This window comes from Lepidochelys olivacea (assembly GCF_965140295.1).
Source record: "Lepidochelys olivacea isolate rLepOli2 genome assembly, chromosome: 8".
Taxonomy (NCBI): Eukaryota; Metazoa; Chordata; order Testudines; family Cheloniidae; genus Lepidochelys; species Lepidochelys olivacea.
In genome coordinates this window covers 41,306,490-41,328,502 of record NC_140418.1, presented here as the reverse complement: position 1 = coordinate 41,328,502, position 22,013 = coordinate 41,306,490, and the positions used below count along the sequence as shown (strand labels likewise).

Sequence of the window (22,013 nt, the reverse complement as noted above, 5' to 3'; positions counted from 1 at the left end):
GTCCCAAGGGGGTCTCTGAGACCAAACACAACACAATGGGAAGGGTTGGTCCCAGTCTTTGGTTACCAAGTGGTGGTCTATGGTTACCAGTTGAAGTGTGCTGGGGCTGAAGGGGCTCACACCAGCAATCTGGGGCAGGCCAATCTCCAGTGGTTGCTGGTTCATTTTTTAATCCCCAGGAAATCTCTGTCTCTCTCTGTTGTAGGAGAGGCCTGGGGCTTCATTTTGCTCTGTACCTGCTTTCATTTGCCTTTCTAATAAAAGCCAAGTCCTGGAAATGCATTGCTGAAGCTAAGCCTGATACTTGACCTTGATCATAAAGAGATGAAGTAAATAAACAAGCCACAGAGCCATGTCAGTGATAAAATGTTTATATTCTGGTTATATTGAAGGTTACATGCATGTTACAGAACAGACCCAGTTGACCTAGCCTGCACTGCCCTGACATGGCAATGCCTCTGTGGGTGGACACACCCTGTACCATCCTGTCCTGAGGCCATGGGTGTGGATGGATAAGAGCCCCTTGGGGGAGCCACTCAGCACCCTACAAGACAGGCTTTGTCATGGGAGCTGACGCATACAGATGTTCACCTCTTGAAGTGGGATGTGGTTTGGTTTGACATTACATGATGTTAACCTCGTCAGTGCACAAAGGGTAGATTTAAAGAGATTATGGTCCTGAAGATTCTCCAGGTTCTGTACCAGATAGGAAGGTACCAGTGAAAGGCTGAATTTTAGCTCAATAAAATACCTGAAACCATTCTACTTCTATTCAGTGCTCATGGCTGTGAGAGGCAATGGGCAAGTGTGAAAAGTGAACAATCTTGTTGTTAGCTAACATGCATTTAAATGGTATGTTTTGATTCACTGACTCACTAAGGACTCAAGTGAAGTTAACATGATTAATATATATATAATGTGTATATAAGAATACAAATATATAATGCTGTATATATCATGCTGATACACGTGTAACATAATAAAAGTAAGAGTAACAGAGAATATATAAAATACTTGATAACAGACACACTATAGATGGTATTGGTCCCATAGCAGATGTTGCTTGGGTTTCAGAATTATCCGCTTCCTCATCAGGTGGTGTCATTTGTCACTTTTCAGGCTGTCTGTATGCCAGAGTGAATAAACAAAGTGAACAGTCTACACAAACACAGCTTTTAGAAATCCCAAATGCTTCTGAGGTCACATTGCACAGGCCCTTCTGTAGCTAATGGAGAACTAGGCTAAATTGGACCTAGTTCAAAATTAAGTATCTAGGAGAGGAGGTTTATCCTTTCTGTCGCAGAAGTGGAGGCCAGGAGGGGCTTCTGATAGACTACACTTTCAAAAGAACTCAAACCCAGGCCCAAGGTGTCTTGCTGCCCAGGTGCCACCAGAGGTTGTTGGGATAGCACATGACAAACTAAAGCAGTTTTTAGGCTACAAACCACATCTCAGCACAGGGCCACCCAGCATATCGCTGTGCTGTCCTAATACAGCCAATATCTGGTTTTTATGGGCATGAGTGCACTGTGCTTTCATGAGACAAAGAGGAATTTTCTAAGGAATTTACTATGAGAGATCTGGTTGACTGGGGAAGATCTGAGAAGTTTGAGTATCTGGTAGAAGAGCACAGGTTAGGATGTACCCACCAGTGGTTACCAAAATAACCCACAGCACTTTTCACAGCTTCAACTGTCAGGAAATGGTCAATGTACATCTTATGCCCATGGTTCCTATGGCACATTTGATACCTATGGCATCCCCCTTTCCTTTTAATGAGTGCAAGGCACAGTCCTGACTTCACCATAAATACCCAACCCACCCCAACTTGTTCTCCTGTGTAAATTACCCTGCACAAGATTCAGGGAACAAAGATTACATGTGTTGGAATCCAAATCAGATAGCTACAAGAGTAGGCTTTTAGGATCACATTTTCAAAAGATGCCCTTAAATTTTGGGTGTGAAATGGCTGCCCGTGCGTGTTTATGTGATCAGATTGGCTAGTTAGCCCTGAAGTACCTGTTTTGCAGGCATACATCTGATAACTAGGCAAACAAGCAGCTGAGCATGTAAAATTTGCATGAACAAATTTGGACACCTAGCAGAAACTGACTGAAAATCTGTGTGTATGCGGGTGATCAAGTGTGTATGTGTGTACATATATGTGTATGGAGAACTGTGCATTTTAAGCAACCACCCAAAGGACCAGCCAAACCAGATACCTACTGGAGAATGACTTTTTATCTAGAGAACTGGAAACGTGCAGATACCTTAAACTAACAAGAAGTCACCCATTGGTGGCAGTCCATAGGGCAGGTCTTACTGGAGAAAGAGAGAGAAGTGGATTAAATATATTGCCAATTAAGACAAGATTTGTTTGGTTAACTTGCAATTACAAATTTGAATTCCTGATGTATCTGAGAGGCATTTCGGTCTTTCCAGCAACATCTTAAACAAGTAAATGACAGGTGGGAGTCTTTCTGCTGGGAGCTCGTTTGAGCCTGCATTTCTGTGTGCACTGTGTGGCCATCTGTGTTATGCAGAGACATACTGAACCAAGCTCATTCTCTGAGATACCTGCACTAAAATCAGTAGAGTTACACCAGGAGTGAATGTGGCCAGCGATGGTATGGCTCTCCTATATTGTAACTGCTGAACCCGTTTTGGTCTTAGCCCCAGTTCTGTTCCTAACCTATTTCCCTTCAAAGCCAGACAGAAAAAGGCTGCTGTTGTGGGGTATTTTCTGCTCTAATCTTTTACTGTCTCAAAGGGGAGGTGAAAGATGTGTGAGGTCCTTTTGCAATGGGTTGGGCCCATTGTGATATTGCCACTGTACCATGTTGCAGGCTGACTGACAGAGGTGCTACATCAGGGGTGGTTAAACTTTTTAGCCCGAGGGTCACATTGGGCAATACAAATTGTATGGCGGGCCATGAATACTCACAAAATTGGGGTTGGAGTGCGGGAGAGGGTGCTGGCTCTGGGGTGGGGTTGGGGACCATGGGTTTGGGGTGCAGGAGGGTGATCTGGGCTGGGATCGAGGATATTGGAGAGTGGCACTTACCTCAAGTGGCTCCTGGAAGCAGTGGCATGTCCCCTCTCCGGCTCCTACACAGAGGCATGGCTAGGCGGTTCTGCACGCTGCCCCATCTGCAGGCACGGCCCCTGCAGCTCCCATTGGAGCATGTAGGAGCCAGAGTGGGGCCATGCCACAGCTTCCGAGAGCCACGTTTTGCAGCCCCCGACCCAGCGCCTCAGCCGGAGCACAGGAGCAGGGCTGAGCCGGGAGGTCTGGTCCCCAACCCAGCACCCCGGCCAGAGCAGGGCTGAGCCACATGGTGTAGCCCCAACCCAGCGCCCTGGCCGGAGTGCCAGAGTGGGGCCGAGCCATGTGGTGTGGCTTGTGGGCCAGCTTATAATGGCTTGTGGGCCGTATCTGGCCCAAGGGCCATAATTTGCCCACCCCTGTATTACATCTTCACACAGGGGAAGGGAATGAGAATACCAGGCAGCGGCCCTGTCATGAGGCCTCTAACTTTCCCAGGCCATTTGCTTGAGAGAAAGAAAAATAAATGCATTACCACAGAGTTTGTTTCCTGGACTGTTCACCCCAGCTAGCCATGTATTTTTATTCTGTCACCATGGAAACAAGGTGTAAATATTTGGGTATGGTGTTTTTTTGATAGTTTTTGTAAGTGTATAAAAGGTTTGCAGACCCATCGTTTATTTTATTGCATGTTGCACACAGTCTCCCATGCTCTGGATTGCCAGCTCTGGATTCTGAGCGTGGGTGGCCCATTTTAACAGACTGCAGAGAGTTTTGTAACTGATTTTAAAAAATAAAAATGCTGGATCGTCAACTCTGGAGACTGATGTCCTGTATTTAGCCACAGGCAGTCTTATTACAAGCAGTGGCATTGCAGGCTTCCTACCCTGGCACCTGCCAACCGGGACCGAGGAAACCCCCCTGGAGGAGAAAAGACATTCATGTCAAGTTTCAGTCAGTCCCTGGCCTTTTCACCAGCAGTTACTGCCAGTCACGCTTCTGATGGACACTTAGTTTGAACTGGGTTGAGACCCCAGCTTTGTTTCACACAGGCCACCCCCCACCCCCCAAGTCTGCAGATGGTCACAACTTCTGGTGGCTGCTGAGCTGGGCTGGAACCAAGGGCAAAGACTAATGTCTGTGAGCTGTAATATTTTTCAAAATGAAACAAGTCTGTCACCATCCAGAAGCCCCACCGGCCCTGCCATCCTGCTTGGACACAAGCTGGCCAATTGTGTCAGCAATACAAATATGTATGCCCCATCTAAACAGAATGAGGAGCCTGGACAGAGGGAAATGAACTGCACAAAGCTCAGCACCATTTGCCATCTGTTCAAGACGGCAGGGTTTTATTTCTCCTGTTTCCACTGATGGCTTTTCTTCAGGGCTGTTCTCAGCAACTGACCCAAACTGTTCTTTCAACAAGTTTTACCTCCTCTAATGAACTTTCTCTTTTGGGTTGGTGCAGAACTCTCACTTTGGCATGCTGCTCTTGAGAGAATAACTGGGACAGGCTTTCACCAGCAGGACACCCACACTGACGAGTCAAACACACCTCAAAACACCTGGGGAGCATTGAGTAAGGCTGTGCACAGGCATTGTGGGGTTGTATATGGCTCTGGAAATGACAAGCTCACTAAATCTAATGCAGGCAGAGCTCTGGGTTGCTAGGCAGCAGTCCCAGTGTTTTGGATAAATGATGTTTATTTTATTCTTCTCCCTGTCTCCAGCTCAAAAGGAGCACTGTTTGTTCCAGCAGAGGTGGTGTGTTGAAGGGCCTATCACTCACAATAGCCTCCTGCAGCACACTGGCAATGGGAAGTGTGTTACTAGCTGAAGAGCACAGTCTGGGAGCTCCAGTTACACCCTGTACCTGGGTATGGCATGAATAGAACCATCATTGTTACCAGTTTGTGATTCTCATCCGACCTTCCTGTGTCCACACAGCAGCTGTTTTCAAAAGCAACCTTGTGACACCCATGTGTGCCTGTGCCTTCCATGCTGCCTGGCTGTGATTGGATCAGTGCATGCTGGGAAAACCCCATAGTGCTGAACGAGCAGCAAGTGGGCCGTGCTCCCGCTTGGAAAGCAGGGAGGAGAGAGGGCAGGCCAAACCAGTCATGTGGACACAGTTTGATGTGGGTGTGGAGGATCTACACTGCAAATAACAGTGTCCCACAGGACCCAGGAAGGCAGCCATGAGGCAGTCTCTGTCGTGGCTGGGGCAAGACATTGATGCTGCCATGGCTATGGTTACTAACCATGTAGCCACCATGTTCTGTGAGGACACAAAGTGCAATTAGAGTCAATCCTGTCACTAGCTGGTCTCAGACTCAGTGTCAGGGCCCCCAGAGAGCAAATGCTTCAGAAGAACTAAGGTGGCTTTCACTCAGTGGGACTCGCTGTCAAACACCTCCTCCCGCAAAGATTGTCACAACAGCACAGAGTCCTAGCGCTTAGAGCAAAGTCACTTCGAGGGCTTGTGTCGTGGCGGGAGGAGGCAGGAGTATTTTAAAACCTTTCCGTGCCATTAGTATTTAACATGTTCAATTCATCCAGCTGGTCACAGCAAGGATATCACATCAGTGTAACCTGATGTGCCAGTAGGGATGGGTGAGGACACAGGGTCTAGCAGCTCAGTCATGTGGTTGTTTTGGATAAACACTGAAGTATGGATGCTTCTCTGATTCTCATCTGAGTTTATCTGAATCAAGGCTGCTCAGATCCAGCTAGAGCATTGGACACTAGGGTCTTGTCTACAGTATACAGTTTTGTCTGCAAAAGACAGCTTTTATCAACAAAACACTGGAGGTGTACACACTACAGTGCTACTTTTTGTGGCAAAACTCTCCTGTTTTGCCAACAAAAGAAAACCACCTCAATGAGAGGCAGACAGCATTCTGCGGTAAAGTTAAAGCAACAAAGCAACACTGCCGTTCGTTATGTCGATGTAACTGGCCTCCCCCAGTATTCCACAATGCCCACGGTGACTGCTCTGCTCACTGTTTTGAACTCCGCTGCCCTGCAGGCATGCACCCCTCGCTTTTCAAAGCTCTGGGAAACTTTGACATTACTCAGCATGGAGAGCAACACGCTGCCCTGCCTGGAGTACAGGGGAGGGGTGGATCATTGGTCTGTGAGCTGATGAGACCAATGGGATGGGATGGGAACCTGGGAGGCAGTGACCATGAGATGGTCGAGTTCAGGATCCTCACACAGGGAAGAAAGGAGAGCAGCAGAATACGGACCCTGGACTTCAGAAAAGCAGACTTTGACTCCCTCCGGGAACTGATGGGCAGGATCCCCTGGGAGAATAACATGAGGGGGAAAGGAGTCCAGGAGAGCTGGCTGTATTTAAAGAATCCTTATTGAGGTTACAGGGACAAACCATCCCGATGTGTGGAAAGAATAGTAAATATGGCAGGTGACCAGCTTGGCTTCACAGTGAAATCCTTGCTGATCTTAAATACAAAAAAGAAGCTTACCAGAAGTGGAAGATTGGACAAATGACCAGGGAAAAGTATAAAAATATTGCTTGGGCATGCAGGAGTGAAATCAGGAAGGCCAAATCACACCTGGAGTTGCAGCTAGCAAGAGATGTTAAGAGTAACAAGAAGGGTTTCTTCAGGTATGTTAGCAACAAGAAGAAAGTCAAGGAAAGTGTGGGCCCCTTACTGAATGAGGGAGGCAATCTAGTGACAGAGGATGTGGAAAAAGCTAATGGACTCAATGCTTTTTTTGCCTCTGTCTTCACGAACAGGGTCAGCTCCCAGACTACTGCACTGGGCAGCACAGCATGGGGAGGAGGTGACCAGCCCTCTGTGGAGAAAGAAGTGGTTCGGGACTATTTAGAAAAGCTGGACGAGCACAAGTCCATGGGGCCGGATGCGCTGCATCCGAAAGTGTTAAACGAGTTTGTGGATGTGATTGCAGAGCCATTGGCCATTATCTTTGAAAACTCATGGTGAGCCGGGGAAGTCCCGGACGACTGGAAAAAGGCTAATGTAGTGCCCATCTTTAAAAAAGCGAAGAAGGAGGATCCTGGAAACTACAGGCCAGTCAGCCTCACCTCAGTCCCTGGAAAAATCATGGAGCAGGTCCTCAAGGAATCAATTCTGAAGCACTTAGAGGAGAGGAAAGTGATCAGAAACAGTCAGCATGGATTCACCAAGGGCAAGTCATGCCTGACTAATCTAATTGCCTTCTATGACGAAATAACTGTCTCTGTGGTTGAGGGGAAAGCGGTGGATGTGTTGTTCCTTGAATTTAGCAAAGCTTTTGACACGGTCTCCCACAGTATTCTTGCCAGCAAGTTAAAGAAAGTATGGGCTGGATGAATGGACTATAAGGTGGATAGAAAGCTGGCTAGATTGTCGGGCTCAACGGGTAGTGATCAATGGCTCCATGTCTAGTTGGCAGCCGGTATCAAGTGGAGTGCCCCAAAGGTCGGTCCTGGGGCCGGTTTTGTTCAATATCTTCATAAATGATCTGGAGGATGGTGTGGATTGCACCCTCAGCAAGTTTGCAGATGACACTAAATTGGGAGGAAAGGTAGATACGCTGGAGGGTTGGGATAGGATACAGAAGGCCCTAGACAAATTAAAGGATTGGGCCAAAAGAAATCTGATGAGGTTCAAGAAGGACAAGTACAGAGTCCTGCACTTAGGACGGAAGAATCCCATACACCGTTACAGAGTAGGGACCGAATGGCTCGGCAGGAGTTCTGCAGAAAAGGACCTAGGGGTTACAGTGGACAAGAAGCTGGACATGAGTCAACAGTGTGCCCTTGTTGCCAAGAAGGCCAATGGCATTTTGGGATGTATATGTAGGGGCATTGCCAGCAGATCAAGGGACGTGATCGTTCCCCTCTATTCGACATTGGTGAGGCCTCATCTGGAGTACTGTGTCCAGTTTTGGGCCCCACACGAAAAGAAGGATGTGGAAAAATTGGAAAGAGTCTAGTGGAGGGCAACAAAAGTGATTAGAGGACTGGAACACTTGAGTTATGAGGAGAGGCTGAGGGAACTGGGATTGTTTAGTCTGCGGAAGAGAAGAATGAGGGGGGATTTGATAGCTGCTTTCAACTACCTGAAAGAGGGTTCCAAAGAGGATGGATCTAGACTGTTCTCAGTAGGAGCTGTTGACAGAACAAGGAGTAATGGTCTCAAGTTGCAGTGGGGGAGGTTTAGGTTGGATATTAGGAAAAATGTTTTCACTAGGAGGGTGGTGAAACACTGGAATGCGTTACCTAGGGAGGTGGTGGAATCTCCTTCCTTAGATATTTTTAAGATCAGGCTTGACAAAGCCCTGGCTGGGATGATTTAGTTGGGGATTGATCCTGCTTTGAGCAGGGGGTTGGACTAGATGACCTCCTGAGGTCCCTTCCAACCCTGATATTCTATGATTCTATGAATCTCTGACTATATGGGAGAACATGGAGGGAAACACAGGACGCTTAACATGGAGTCCTGCTCTCCCTGGAACTAGAAACACAGCGGCAGACAGAGCAGGAGTGATAGGGGAGAGACTGCTGTGCTGTGCAGAGCCAGGAAGGAAGGAGGGGCCTGTTGTGTGTGTGTGTGGCATTCTCCCCTCCACCTCAGGATTGTTTGGACTTACAAAGACAGCACAGTGACACACTCACTCTTCCCCAACACACACACTCCCCCCCCCACACTCTCTCATATACACACACACACACACTGTCACACGCTCCCCCCCCACGCTTTAGTTGAAAAGCAGCTGGCAATCTAGTAGGATGTCCATTGAATGAGAAACTTGCATCATGTAATGCTGTACCTGCCCCACGAGGCATTGCAAACGCAACCCAAAGCACCCTGCGGCCAGTTACACAGTGGAATAGCTACCCACAGTGCGCTGCTCTGTGTGTCGATGGAAGAGCCGGTAGTGTGGATGCGCTCTGCCAACACAAGGAGCATAGTCTGGACATGCAACAGAAGTTTAATTAAAGCAATTGCTGTATGGCGGCATAACTTTTGTTGACAAAACTCTGTAGTGTGGACAAGACCTAGGACCGATAAGATCTACAGGCCACAGCTCTGTGTAACAGATGAGTGCCAAGGCTCCTGCAAGCCTCCTTTGCATCTCCATGGAGGTACTCTGGACAAGCTTGCTGTCAACTGGCTGCTGAGATGACTCTCAGTAATGCAGTCTAAGACCAACGGGTAAAATCACTAGGGCTTTTTCATAACAGGGATCTTGGGAAGGGAGCAGGGAAAGAGACTGTAGAAGAGGAGACACTTGGCACATAGGAGAGAGTCCAAAACAATATGGAAGGAGTTTAGCAATGCAGTTGAGTGCTTTCTCAGTTTGGTATCTTTAAGGCAAAGCAGCTACAGACTAAAGCTGGGATTTGGAAAGAGGCAATAGCATGGCTCACAGTGACTGCCTAGCAAGGAATGCATTGCACAGGCTTGCTACATTGCTACTTGATTAACTCTTGATAAAACTCTGACCGCACAAATCTGGGCAGGGAGTCCTTCTCCATCAGGGCAAAGATCCGCTTCTGAGCCTCATTGAAGCTGCTCACCGATGGCTCCACCAAGTTCTTCATGGTCACAGCTTTGGTGCAGTGGTCTATGTTCACCTGTGATAGGGACACAATAGGAAGTGAACAGGACAAGGACTCAGTGCCCTAAGCAAGGGAACGGGAACCATACTGCGCTATCCAGATGCAGATTTGCAATCAACAAGGTAAGTGATCAAAGCCAGGTTCATTGGGTGCTGGGAGGCGCTAGTCCTGACTCCATAGTTCACGTGGAGCTTTGTTCTATATCTAAAGACGGGATTCAACCTCTTAGTTCTATGTGAAAAATAGCATATACCCTCCCCAGAATTACAGCACCGACTCTCTGGGAGTGAAGAAATGTTCTGGGAATTCACACGAAAACTCTTTCATTAGTTTATGATTTAAAATTAATATAAACTGGGTCCTTGATGAAATTTACCATTTTGTTGGTCTTTTCTTTGTCCAAAATGTTGTTAATAATGAAATAATACAGACATGTTAAACTTTCCATATTGATAAATTGATTGAAATCTTGTGCACAGGCTGCATCTGGAGAAATCTGGTTGCAATCAGATTAAGTTAATAATAATTATATACAACATCCTTATGATTATGATTAGACAAAGGCAACTCTTACAAGTGGAGCTGTTGTGCTATTAGAGGTAACTTTATCAGTCACCACTCTGCCTCTACAGCTAATTTGCATGTAACAATCCTATTCTCTGCAATGACCCAGTGGTCTGAGGGAAACTGGACCCATGGACACTGGACACTTCAAGTGTTCCAGGAATGCTAGCTTGGGCACCCGTGCTAGAAAGGCAAGAGCACAGGGGAGCCCTACAGCACAGAAACACTAGGGCAGGCCTCTCCCCATCTCTCCCTGCACAGAACACCATCGCACTGACACAGCTCTTTAAACCTGCAAATTAGGGGGCACATTCAGCAGTGCACTTCAGCTGCTTTGCCCTACTCTGGTGATACAAAGCAGCCGTACTCCCTGTGTAACTGGCTAGCGTGCTCTGACTTCTCTGTGTTGGTTTGGCGCTCTGCGGAATCTGCCCTTAGAAGTTCAACTACAGAAAAATGGTTTAATGTCAATGCTGAATATTATCATCTCCTTGCCAATGCTGCATTCTCATTTGGGGTTCTCTTTTAAAGTCTGTGTGTGCAATTGTAAATAATTTTTCAAAGCTAAGGAAATTCCCAGACAAAACCTACATTGAAAATCATTATCTAATATGGGAGCTCAGACACTAAAATGCCTTCAGCCCAGTTCTACCATCATTGTATGGAGTTGCTGCAGGCAGAGTTAAAGCTGGTCAGCTGCGTAGAGGCCGAGAGTGTGGCTGGGTTGATAGTGCACTGGCCTATGACTCAGGATACTTTGGTTCTAGTTCTAGACCTTCTGATCTTAGGCAAGTTACTGCCCCTCTCTGTGTCTCCATTTTCCTATCTGTAAAATGGGATTAATGTTACTGACCTGCTTTGTAAAGCACTGTGGGATGGAGAGTGTTAGAATATAGATATTCAGGCCTGCCTGTAAAGCCCTATACTTTAAGAACTCAGGTGTATTTTTATCACTTAGCTAGTTACAGGGGTATAAAAACAAAGAATCAAAATCACAGGCCTATGTATGGGCCTTCTCTCACTAGGATAGTCTGAGGCCTTGTTCTTAGGCTAAGGCCTTTGGCTGAGCAGCAGGGGCAGCAATAAACTGGGAAGCATTCGGTCATATACCCACATCCCAAACCAGTCATATTGAAATAAGGTGATATTAGGCTGTTAGGAAGACAATCCTGTCCTCATAGTGCCCATCACCACCAGATAAAGAAACAGATCTTAAGATGGTTAAAGAAAATTTAGTTTGATAGCATTCTATCAGGCAAGAAATCACTTATCAATGATTGTGGTTGTGAAACTCTCATTTCTGTATTGTTTTATCTTTGTGGCCCCCACTTTTCTATTGTTAATCTGTCTGGTACTCTAATAGTTTCAGTCTGCTGTATAATTAATTTTGATAGGTGTAAGTTAATTAGGGTAGTTGGATATAATTGGTTAGAGAATTATGTTACAGTATGTTAGGATTGGTTAGTTAAATTTCAGTAAAATGATTGGTTAAGGCATAGCTGAGAATATTACTATATTAATATAATATTACTGTATAAACTTGGGTCAAACAGGAAGTGGAAGGGAAATTGGAATCATGCTTGCTGGGGGGGTCGGGAATAGGGAACGGGGAGCAGGGACATGGGCAAGGCTCTGTGGCTTCAGAGCTGGGAAGCTGGTGCACCCCAAATCCCATAGATTCCAACTCTGCAGCTCTGCCAGTGCACCCCAAGTTCCATGTGCCCCTGGTTCTTCCAATGCATCCCAAAACCTCTGCATCCCCAACTTTTCCAGTGCATCGTAACCTTCCTGCAGCCCATCCACCCTTCTGCCCCAGACCTGTCAGTGCATTCTAACCCCCCTACACCCCAATTCCAGTGCCCCACAACCAGCCTTCACTCCACAGCTATGCCAGTGCATCCTAACCCCCCTGCACCCTAACCTCCTGCATCCCCAGCTCTGCAAGTGCATCCTAATGATCTTGCATCCCAATACCATTGCTCTGTACCATAGCTGTCCCTTGCTCCAGGCACTGCATGTGGATTGGGTTATGGGGTAGTGGTAATGGCAATAGAGACGTTTGCATACCAGGGAGTGAGGACTTCAAGGAGATGCATTCCATGCCTGTGGTGTGGAGAGCTGGGTACAGAGACATGGCTGGGGAAGTGTGCCAAAGCAGGTCTGGTGGGACCCCGCTGATGTGTGTGTGTGTGTCTGTGCACACGTGTGTTCATGGATGGCTGGTTTAGTATGTTAACTGTGGGACATGATACGTACAACTGCCTAAATAACTACTAACTCCTACCAGCCACATATCTTTTCTTGTTAAAAAAAAATAGGAAATTCAATGGGAAAAAACCTATACTGATGAAAGGTTAAGGTTGCCTGGTGGTATGTTGAGAGTGCCATCTGGAATCCAGTGGGTGAGAGTCTCTAAATCTACCCCTAACCCAATCCTGTGGGTTGTAAATGGAGATGAGGCACTCTTATATTTAATCAACTGTAGGATTGGCAGAGGAAAGGTATTTGTGTCAATGGGTCATATTCAGATATTGCTGAGAGACGGCAGATGTAAGGTTGCATGGGAAACCTTAACTGTTCTTTTCCTGGTTTTTAGAAATTTGAGTTTTGTGCAACTGAGCTTTCTGCCATGGGACAACATATCACCAAGCAACCATAACTATGCATTACTATAGCTTTTTGCCATGGATTAATACTTAGTTTGGGGATAATTGTGACATTGCTATAATGTTGTTTCCCTTAAATTATCAATACAAACTCAACTTTAACATCATCTTATCATAATTTGTGTGTGGGAATATACATAGAGACAAGACATCAGAGGGGCAACTGTGACTTCTCCTCTGCAGCTTCTCAGGCTGTCTTTCCTGCCTTTTCCCACTCTTTGTTTCTTTGGGCCATAGGCTTTCTCCACAAGTAGGAGATCAGTGGATTTCCTGCACCTGTCCCGGCACTGCTGGAAGTGATGAGATCCCCCGGATGGAGCTAAGAGATGGAGGGGAATGGTGGAGACAACTCAAGCCTTGTGCTTGGAGAAAGGACAAAGGGAGGGATGCAAAGAAGGAGCAGGTGGGTTAGGAGATGGGCCTGGAGCAGCATTTTGAATAGCTGTGAGTGTTAGTTTGGAGGCCTGAGGTCCAAGAGGAAGAGATCATAATAATCAAGGCAGGAGATGCAAGGGACTTGGACAAGAGCTTTGATCAGCTTTATAGGCAGGTAAGGCTGGGTATTCCCAGTGTCCAAGGGGCCACAGCAGTGAATTTTAGATACAGCTTGGATGTGTGGGTCTGGGTGAGGGCCAGGTCAAAGTGACATGTTGGTTACCAGTGTGAGTGACAGGGAAGCTAGGGATGTAGTTTGGGGTGACAGAGGAGAGAAGGAAGGGTTTGGGGGAAGATGAAGAGCTCCATTTAGGCCATTTAGGCTGTGTTAGAGTTCCCTGAGAGATGTCAGAGACACAGGTGAGATGTCAGTGTGGATGGAGCAAGACAGATCTGCGGGAGACAGGTAAACTAGTGAGTCATCACCATAAAGATAAAGCCGTTGCTGGCATCACAACATAACTAAATACATGCACATTTCTCAAGTGTTCCTTACCAGTGTAAGCCAGTTCACTAGCTCTAGGGAGGAATGGAAGCTGGTGTGACTGAAGTGCAGCCACCAGGCATGGGGCGCAGTGACCCTTCTCTCTGCACCAATGCAGAATTGCATGCGGGGAGCTGCAGGCTCCTTGGCTGGCTGTGCCTCTGGATTGTAGACCAGGTGGTTGGAATCTGCTCCAATTTTTGCACATTTTCTATGGCTCTTCAGGTCTAGACAAGATGCCAATGTGGCTTTCAAGTGAGCACAATGTGAGCAACCTGCTTTGGTGCTATCAGTACTTGTGTCATGTATCCATCCCTCTCCACATCAGCCACCCTCTGACTGGACTGACCTCTTTAGGTGCCTCCATCTGGATGAACTCCTCATAAATTTTCTTGGCCTTCTCAGCCATCTTGGTGGGGGACTTGATTTTCTTGTATTCTTCACAGGCAATCCAGAACTCAATGTTTTCCTCACTGAACTCGGATCTAAGGAAGCTCCTGAATCTGGCAAGCCCATCTGCTCAGAGAGAAAATTGGGAAAGGCTCCTCTCAACATCACACTCCCCAGTACAATCAGCTAGAAGAAATGAATTTGACATGGCTTGAGCAGTTTGGGAGTGGAAGGGAAATGGAGCCATCCCAGACCATGCACATCCAGCTCTGCCAGACCCAACCTTTGTTCAAGGTGTTTGCGTTGACAATGTGAGATCATATCACCATGTTATGACATGGCAGAGAGCAAAGACCATGTCGTGCTGACCTGTGAGGCTGTGTCTGATCGCAGTGATCCCTTCATGCAATTAGCACCGCAGAACCCATTAGATGTTCAATTTCAAGTTCTCTGTACATTGTGAGCAATTACAAAATCCAAACTCAATCTTCTCTCACCTCACAAACAAGCTTTTTTCAGTTACAAACGTGTTTAGGCCCTCAGCAAACAAGCCCAGCATAGTTCAGGTGCTTGACTTTGGCAATCCTGTTCTGGGACACCCTGAGCCCTGGGGAAATGGCACATCTGAACCCAGACCCAGATCTGAATTTCCTATCTGGCTCTTGTCTCTGCAAGGGCCCAAACCAACAACCAAACTCCTGGAGTTCCCTCCTGCATGTCCCATGTACGGGGGTGTGGGGGAGCTACAGGGAGCAGCATGGATGTACCATAATGCATTTGAGTGCATTTGGGGGGAAGGAGCCTGCTTGTGCAAGTCTGTGCTTGATTCACAGAGAAAGGGAGGAGGAGAGAGATGGTATAAGAGTGGAAAGAACATAAGTATATATGGGGAGGGGTCAGAGGTTCCCTTTGTGCCCCTGGCTGGCAGTGCTGTGGGGTGGGGTTGGGCATTCCCCTCTTGCCCCTGGCTGACAGTGCTGTAGGGGGGGGGTTGGGCATTCCCCTCGTGCCCCTGGCTGGCAGTGCTGTAGGATGGGGTTCCCCTCGTGTGCCTAACTGGCAGTGCTGTGGGGTGGGGGGGTTTCCTCTCATGCCCTTGGCATAGGTAGTATCTACACTCAAAGTGATATAGTGTGCCACTGTAGCGTTTCAAGTGTAGACAAACTGTTACAAATAGCATAAGGGAATATCTGGTTTGAACTGGCCCCATGACAGTCCAGGAGAACTTTGTCACTGACTTCAATGGAGCCACACAGCATGGATCATTTTCTCTGGATCTGTAAACAGGGCCATGAAGCTTACCCACTAATACATTTCTGTTGCATTCCACAAGCTTGTATAGAAAGCCTGTCATCTAAACCAGCATCACTGACCAGGGCACTGGGAGGATGGAAGAGTAAGGAACCAGTACGTAAGAATGGCCATATTGAGTCAGACTAATGGTCCATCTAGCTCAGTATCTTGTCTTCTAACAGTGACCAGTGCCAGATGCTTCAGAGAGAATGAACAGAACAGGTATCATCAAGTGATCCATCCCCTGTCGCCCATTCCCAGCTTCTGGCAAACAGAGGCTAGGGACACCATCCCTGCCCATCCTGGCTCATAGCCATTGATGGACCTATCCTCCATGAACTTATCTAGTTCTCTCTTGAACCCTATTATAGTCTTGGCCTTCACAACATCATCTGGCAAAGAGTTCCCCAGATTAACTGCATTGTGTGAAGAAATACTTCCTTTTGTTTGTTTTAAACCTGCTGCCTTTTAATTTCACTGGGTTTTTGTGTTATGAGAAGGAAAAGGAGTAAATAACACGTCCTTATTTACTTTCTCAACACCAGTCATGATTTTATAGACCTCTATTATATCCTCCCTCAATCATCTTTTCTCCAAGCTGAAAAGTCCCAGTCTTATTAATCTTTCCTCATACGGAAGCTGAACATTTTTGTTACCTTTTCCAATTCCAATATATCTTTTTTGAGATGGGGTGACCATATCTGCACACAGTATTCAAGAGGTGGGTGTACCATGGTTTATATAGAGGCAATATGATATTTTCTGACTTATTATGTATCCCCTTCCTAATGATTCCCAACATTCTGTTAGCTTTTTTGACTCCCACTGCACATTGAGCACATATTTTCAGAGAACTATTTATGATGATTCCAAGATCTCTTTCTTGAGTGGTAACAACTAATTTAGACCCCATAATTTTATATGTATAGTTATAATTATGTTTTCCATTGTGCATTACTTTGCATTTATCAACACTGAATTTCATCTACCATTTTGTTGCCCAGTCACCCAGTTTTGTGAGATTCCTTTGCAATTCTTTGCAGTCTGCTTTGGACTTAACTATCTTGAATAATTTTGTATCATCTAAAAATTTTACCACCTCACTGTTTAAACCTCTTTCCAGATCATATATGAATATGTTGAACAGTACTGGTCCCAGTACAGATCCCTGGGGGACACCACTATTTACCTCTCTTCATTCTGAAAACTGACCATTTATTCCTACCTTTTGTTTCCTGTCTTTTAACCAGTTACTGATCCATGAGAGGACCTTCCCTCTTATCCCACGACAACTTACTTTGCTTAAGAGCCTTTGGTGAGGGACCATGTCAAAGGCTTTCTGAAAATCTAAGTACACTATATCCACTGGTTTCAGAGTAACAGCCGTGTTAGTCTGTATTCGCAAAAAGAAAAGGAGTACTTGTGGCACCTTAGAGACTAACCAATTTGTTTGAGCATAAGCTTTCGTAAGCTACAGCTCACTTCATTGGATGCATACTCAAGCAGCTCCCAGTGGGGCATGACAGAGGCCTCTGCTCCCTATTCTTAGCTGTACCTGGAAGTAGAAGGCGAGGGGAGGCAGGAGGGGAAGGGGATTGGCTCAAACAAGAACAAGGAGCTGCTGCTCCAGAGGCAGAGGATCCAGGCTGCCTGGGGTGATGGGATCTGTGGGAAGGGGCCAGTGATGTTACCTTTTTGGGCGGGGAGCTGGGGGGTATTGGGGCTGCATCTGACACTGAGGAGTGGGAGGGAAATGGGCTCCATGTTCAGCAAAGAAAAGGGCAAGGAAAGAATTGCCAAGCCTGGGCAAGGGGGCCTGCTGGGGACAAGCTGTCTGGGCATGGGGAGAGCTGTCCGTGGACAACCCAGCACAACTTCAGGGCAAGAGAACTCTCTGAGATTCTGAACTATGAAACCCCATGTGGATGAGCCTGGAGATGGGGAAAGGGAAATCCAAGGTTCCCCATCCCCACTGCTGCTGCTGCTCTGGGAGCATGTCATAAGAGCCATCAGACCCTGTTTGTATCCCCAGATCCCTTACCACTTACATCACTGCAGTGGGGTTCAGTGAGACCCACTAGAACTGCACGGAGTACTGAACATGCTGACATCACTGCATGAATAGCCACCTGTAATTAAACATTCATTGGAAGGCCCATTTGCTTCCCCACCCATTAGCCCCAACTCTGCAGTGCCACAGCACACTTCTCTGGCAACAGAACACCTCCTCTCACACCCATCACACACACAGCACAAGTTGTCTCTATTCCCTGGCTGAAAGCTCATGCAAGGCTGAGAGCAGGGCATGCGGGAGGGAATGTTGCTTGTTGACAGTCCCGCTCCCTTTTGGGACCAGCAGAAATGCTAGCCCTGAGCAGTGGTAGGGCCCTCTCCTGTACCATACCCCAGACCTATCAAGCCCCCAGCAGGCTGGTGTTAAAGGGAATCATGAGGGAGGGGTCACTGCTTTATGCCAGTGGGAACATTTCACACTCAGGGCATCTCCGTTCTCACGGCAGGGGCACAGGGAACTTACAAGCATTTTGCAGGAGCTTCTCCAGGGACTCACGCCACTGCAAAGCCTCATCTGGCGAGATCCTAGAGGGAGAGAAAACCACAGACTGAAATTGTGACAGCACATCATCAATGAAAACATAGGAGAGCTGAGAACACTTCATAAGCCTTATCACCCCCTTTTACAGAGGGGAAACAGAGGCACAGAACAATGAAGTGACCTGTCCAAGGGCACACTGCAAGTCAGTGGCAGAGACAGGAACAGAACCTAGAAGTCCTGACAAGGCATTAACCACTAACCATATGACTCTCCTCCTGGAGATGCATACAAATATAGCCAGACAGTCTCCTTGAGAGACAGCTGGAGATTGTATTGGGAGATAGAGGTGTCTTTTCCCCACACACTGACAAAAAGGAAAATCCAAACCAGCAGGTGTGAGGTAAATCTGTGCAGGAAATACATGGCACAGAGCAGAAAATTGCCTGCAGAAACTGGGAGCATCCATTGTCCTCTCCCCCTGCTCATCTGCCCAGCCCTGGGACTGGTTGCTGCTGGGAACCAGGGTGTTGTGAGGGTGCAGGGAATAGCTGGATCTGGATGCTCCTTGGAGCATAGGAGATGCTCCAAGGAGAACTGTTCCTCAGATATAAACAGCAGCAACAACCTCAATCTGTTTATCAGCATTAAATTGGTGGAGTGAGTCTTGAAGATACGGAAGGTCAGTCATCCCTGACAGGGCAGAGCCCAGTGCAAGGACTGAGATGGGGGCTTGTGCTCCCCCTACATCCTGGGGCTTCAAAACCCATGGTGCAGCCACCCTGAGGGCCGCGCTGACTAATTGCAATGGCCTATATAGTCTGTAGCAGTGCCACAGAATAGCTGGGGCAGAGCATAGCCCTTTTATGCCCCCTTCTACTCCTGACCTTTCACAGGGGGTTCTGTGTATTGTGGGGGTTTTCCCCTTCAGTTTGCAGAGGCTGGTAGGGGGCAGTGTGCAACAAGGGAGGCTGGGGAAGACGCATAAAGAAAGGGAGGCTCAGGTGATCTTCAGTGGGATTCTACCTGTCTCTAGAGGAGGAGAACAAAGGCAAGACAAGATTATGATAATCAACAGATGGCTCAGGCAGTGGGTCTATAAGGAGGGCTTTGGGATGTTCAACCACGGGGAATCATTCATGGACAGGACTTTTCTCATGGGCTGGACTCCACCTGAGTAGGGACGGAAATAGACTTCTGGAATGGCGGTTAGCACAACTGATTAAAAGAGCTTTAAATTAGGCGTTTGGGAGAGATGGTTGGGAGATGCTATGTAATTTCCATTCCTGATTCTAATATAGAGAGGGAGGAAAATCAAGAAAGAGAGGATAGAGCAATGGAGAAAGGAACAGCAGTGTGCAGGAGAATAGACATTAAGAGGAAAGATAGGCCAGTACCAATGAAGCTAACAATCAGATACACGATACTGACAGTGGAATGACTGTACCTAAGCGGGTGAGGAATCTGGATGAAGCCAAACAGAAACAACTAAGATGTCTGTACACCGATGCAAGGAGCCTGGGGGAAAAAATGAGGGAACTAGAACCACTGAGGGTGAAACCAGATACTATAGGGATAACAGAAACATGATGGAATAGTAGTCATGACTGGAGTACAGGGATTGAAGGGTATGTACTGTTCAGGAAAGACAGAAAAAAAGGTAAAGATGGTGGAGTTGCATTGTATATTAATGATGAGGTAGACTGTAAAGAAATTAGAAGTGATAGAATGGATAAAACAGAATATGTGTGGGTCAAGAGCACTTTGGGGAAGAAAGCTACCAGAGACTCCCCTGGGATAGTGCATGGGATATGCAACAGACCCCCCTGGATCTAACTTGACTATGAATAGAGACCTCTTTAGTGTTTTTAATGAAATAAACACTACTGGGAATTGTGTCATTATGGGAGACTTTAACTTCCCAGGTATAGATTGGAGAACAAATGCTACTAATAGATGGATATAAACTGGCCAGCAACAAATTTAGGCTTGAAATTAGATGAAGGTTTCTACCCATCAGAGGAGTGAAGTTCTGGAACAGTCTTCCAAGGGGAGCAGTGGGGGTGGGTTCCAGCAGAAACCTAACTGGATTCAAGACTGAGCTTGATAAGTTTATGAAGGGGATGGTCTGGGGGCCTACAATGGCATGTAGCCAATCTGCAAATAGCTCCAATGGTCAGTGAGAGGCAGGGGCGGCTCTACTAGTTCTGCAGCCCCAAGCGGTCGCTGCCAAATTGCCACTGCTGCAACAGCGGCGGAGCTGCCGCCCAGAAGCCGCCACGGTGGAGAGAGCGGCGGAGCTGCCGCTGAATGGCCGTGGCGGGACACGGACGGCCGCCCCGTTCTGAATGCCGCCCCAAGCACCTGCTTGGAAAGCTGGGGGCTGGAGCTGGCCCTGGTGATAGGACACTAGATGGGGAGGGCTCTGAGTTACTACCGAGAATTTTTTCCCAGGTGTCTGGATGGTAGATCTTGCCCATATGCTCTGGGTCTAATTCAGTGGTCCCCAAACTTTTTAAGTACTGTCCCCTCACCTTTAATGTAATTTTCCCACACCCCTGGGAGCTGCTGTCAGGAGCCAGGGCCACAGTCGGGGCCAGAGTTGTAGCAGGGGCAATGGCTGGCAGTAGAGCTCTGGCCATGGACAAGACCGGAGCCAGAGATGAGGTCAGGAGTGGAGCTGGGCCACATTAAGGAGCCAGGGGCTGAGGCCTGGGGCCAGGCTGGGAGCCAGGAGGTTAGGCAGAGCTGGGGCTGGGGGCTGAGGGTGAAGCTGGGAGCTGGGGGCCACATTCAGGAGCCAGGAGCTGAGGCCTGGAGCCAGGAGCGGAGCCACGGTTGGGGCCAGGAGCTGGGGGCCGAGGGCAGGGCTTGAGCTGGGGTGGGGACGGAGTGGAACTGGGGGCAGAGCGGGACTGGGTGACACTCCCTCCCCGCCCGCCCCCCGCCCCCCCATTGGGGCTGGCCTGAGCCCCTCTGCACCTACCCAAATGTTCCTCCACACCCCCCTAAGAGTGCACACCCCACAGTTTGGGGACCACTGGTCTAACCGATTGCCGTATTTGGGGATGTGAAGGAATTTTCCCCTGAATCAGATTGGCAGAGACCCTGGGGTGTTTTCACCTTCCTCTGCAGCACGGGGCATGGGTCACTTGCAGGTTTAAACCAGTGTAAATTGTGGAGTCTCTGTAACTTGAAGTCTTTAAACCATGATTTGAGGACTTCAGTAACTCAGCCAAAGGTTAGGGGTCTATTACAGGAATGGGTTGGTGTGGCCTGCAATGTACAGGAGGCCAGACTAGATTATCATGATGGTCCCTTCTGATCTTAAAGTCTATGAGTCTATAATAAATAATAGGGACGAGATTTTCCTGGATGTGATAGCTGACAGATGTCTTCACCAAATAGTCACTGAACCTACAAGTGGTGATGCTATTTTAGATTTGGTGTTGGTGAGTAGTGAGGACTTTATAGAAGAACTGGTGTAGGGGATAACCTCGAGTGATCATGAGCTAAACAAAATGGAACAATAAACAAAAATAGATGCTTGATTTCAAAAGGGCAAACTAAAAAGTTAAGGGAATTAGTTAGGGAAGTGGACTGGGCTGAAGAATTTAAGGATCTGAATGTGGAGGAGGCTTGGAATTACTTTAAGTCAAAGTTGCAAAAGCTTTCTGAAGCCTGCATCCCAAACAAGGGGGGGGGGGGGAAATCATACGGAAGGGTTGAACACCAAGCTGGATGAACAAACATCTCAAACAGGTGAATAAGAGAAAATAGAAAGCCTACAGGGAGATTAAAGATAATCTAAGTATGTCCAAACACCTAAACAAATACTTTGCTTCAATTTCTATTATGGTTAATGAGGAGATTAGGTGTATTGGCAGGGTGGCTAATGGAAATGAGGATATGGAAATAGAAATTACCTTGTCAGAGGTGGAATTCAAACTCAAACATCTTAGGGACTAAATCAGGGTCCCCGGATAATCTCC

The 22,013-nt window shown here is 47.3% G+C and overlaps 1 protein-coding gene across 4 annotated transcripts in view; it reads right to left on the bottom strand.

Annotated features, from left to right (window-relative positions):
* Nucleotides 1-355: 355 nt before the first annotated feature.
* RGS5 (regulator of G protein signaling 5) overlaps nt 356-22,013 on the bottom strand; it is a 75,189-nt gene continuing 53,531 nt past the window's right edge. The window contains exons 3-7 of one of the 4 annotated variants that reach the window (XM_084636552.1): nt 18,007-18,068; nt 14,137-14,303; nt 9,523-9,653; nt 2,271-2,322; nt 356-1,124 (exon numbers count right to left, since the gene is read on the bottom strand). In XM_084636552.1, coding sequence (XP_084492678.1) covers nt 2,277-2,322; nt 9,523-9,653; nt 14,137-14,303; nt 18,007-18,068 — 406 coding nt within the window. In that variant the 3' untranslated portion in view covers nt 356-1,124; nt 2,271-2,276. Of the gene's footprint in view, nt 2,323-8,989; nt 9,654-14,136; nt 14,304-18,006; nt 18,069-22,013 lie in introns of those variants that run through there. The other 3 variants (XM_084636551.1, XM_084636554.1, XM_084636553.1) reach the window with 3 other exon arrangements.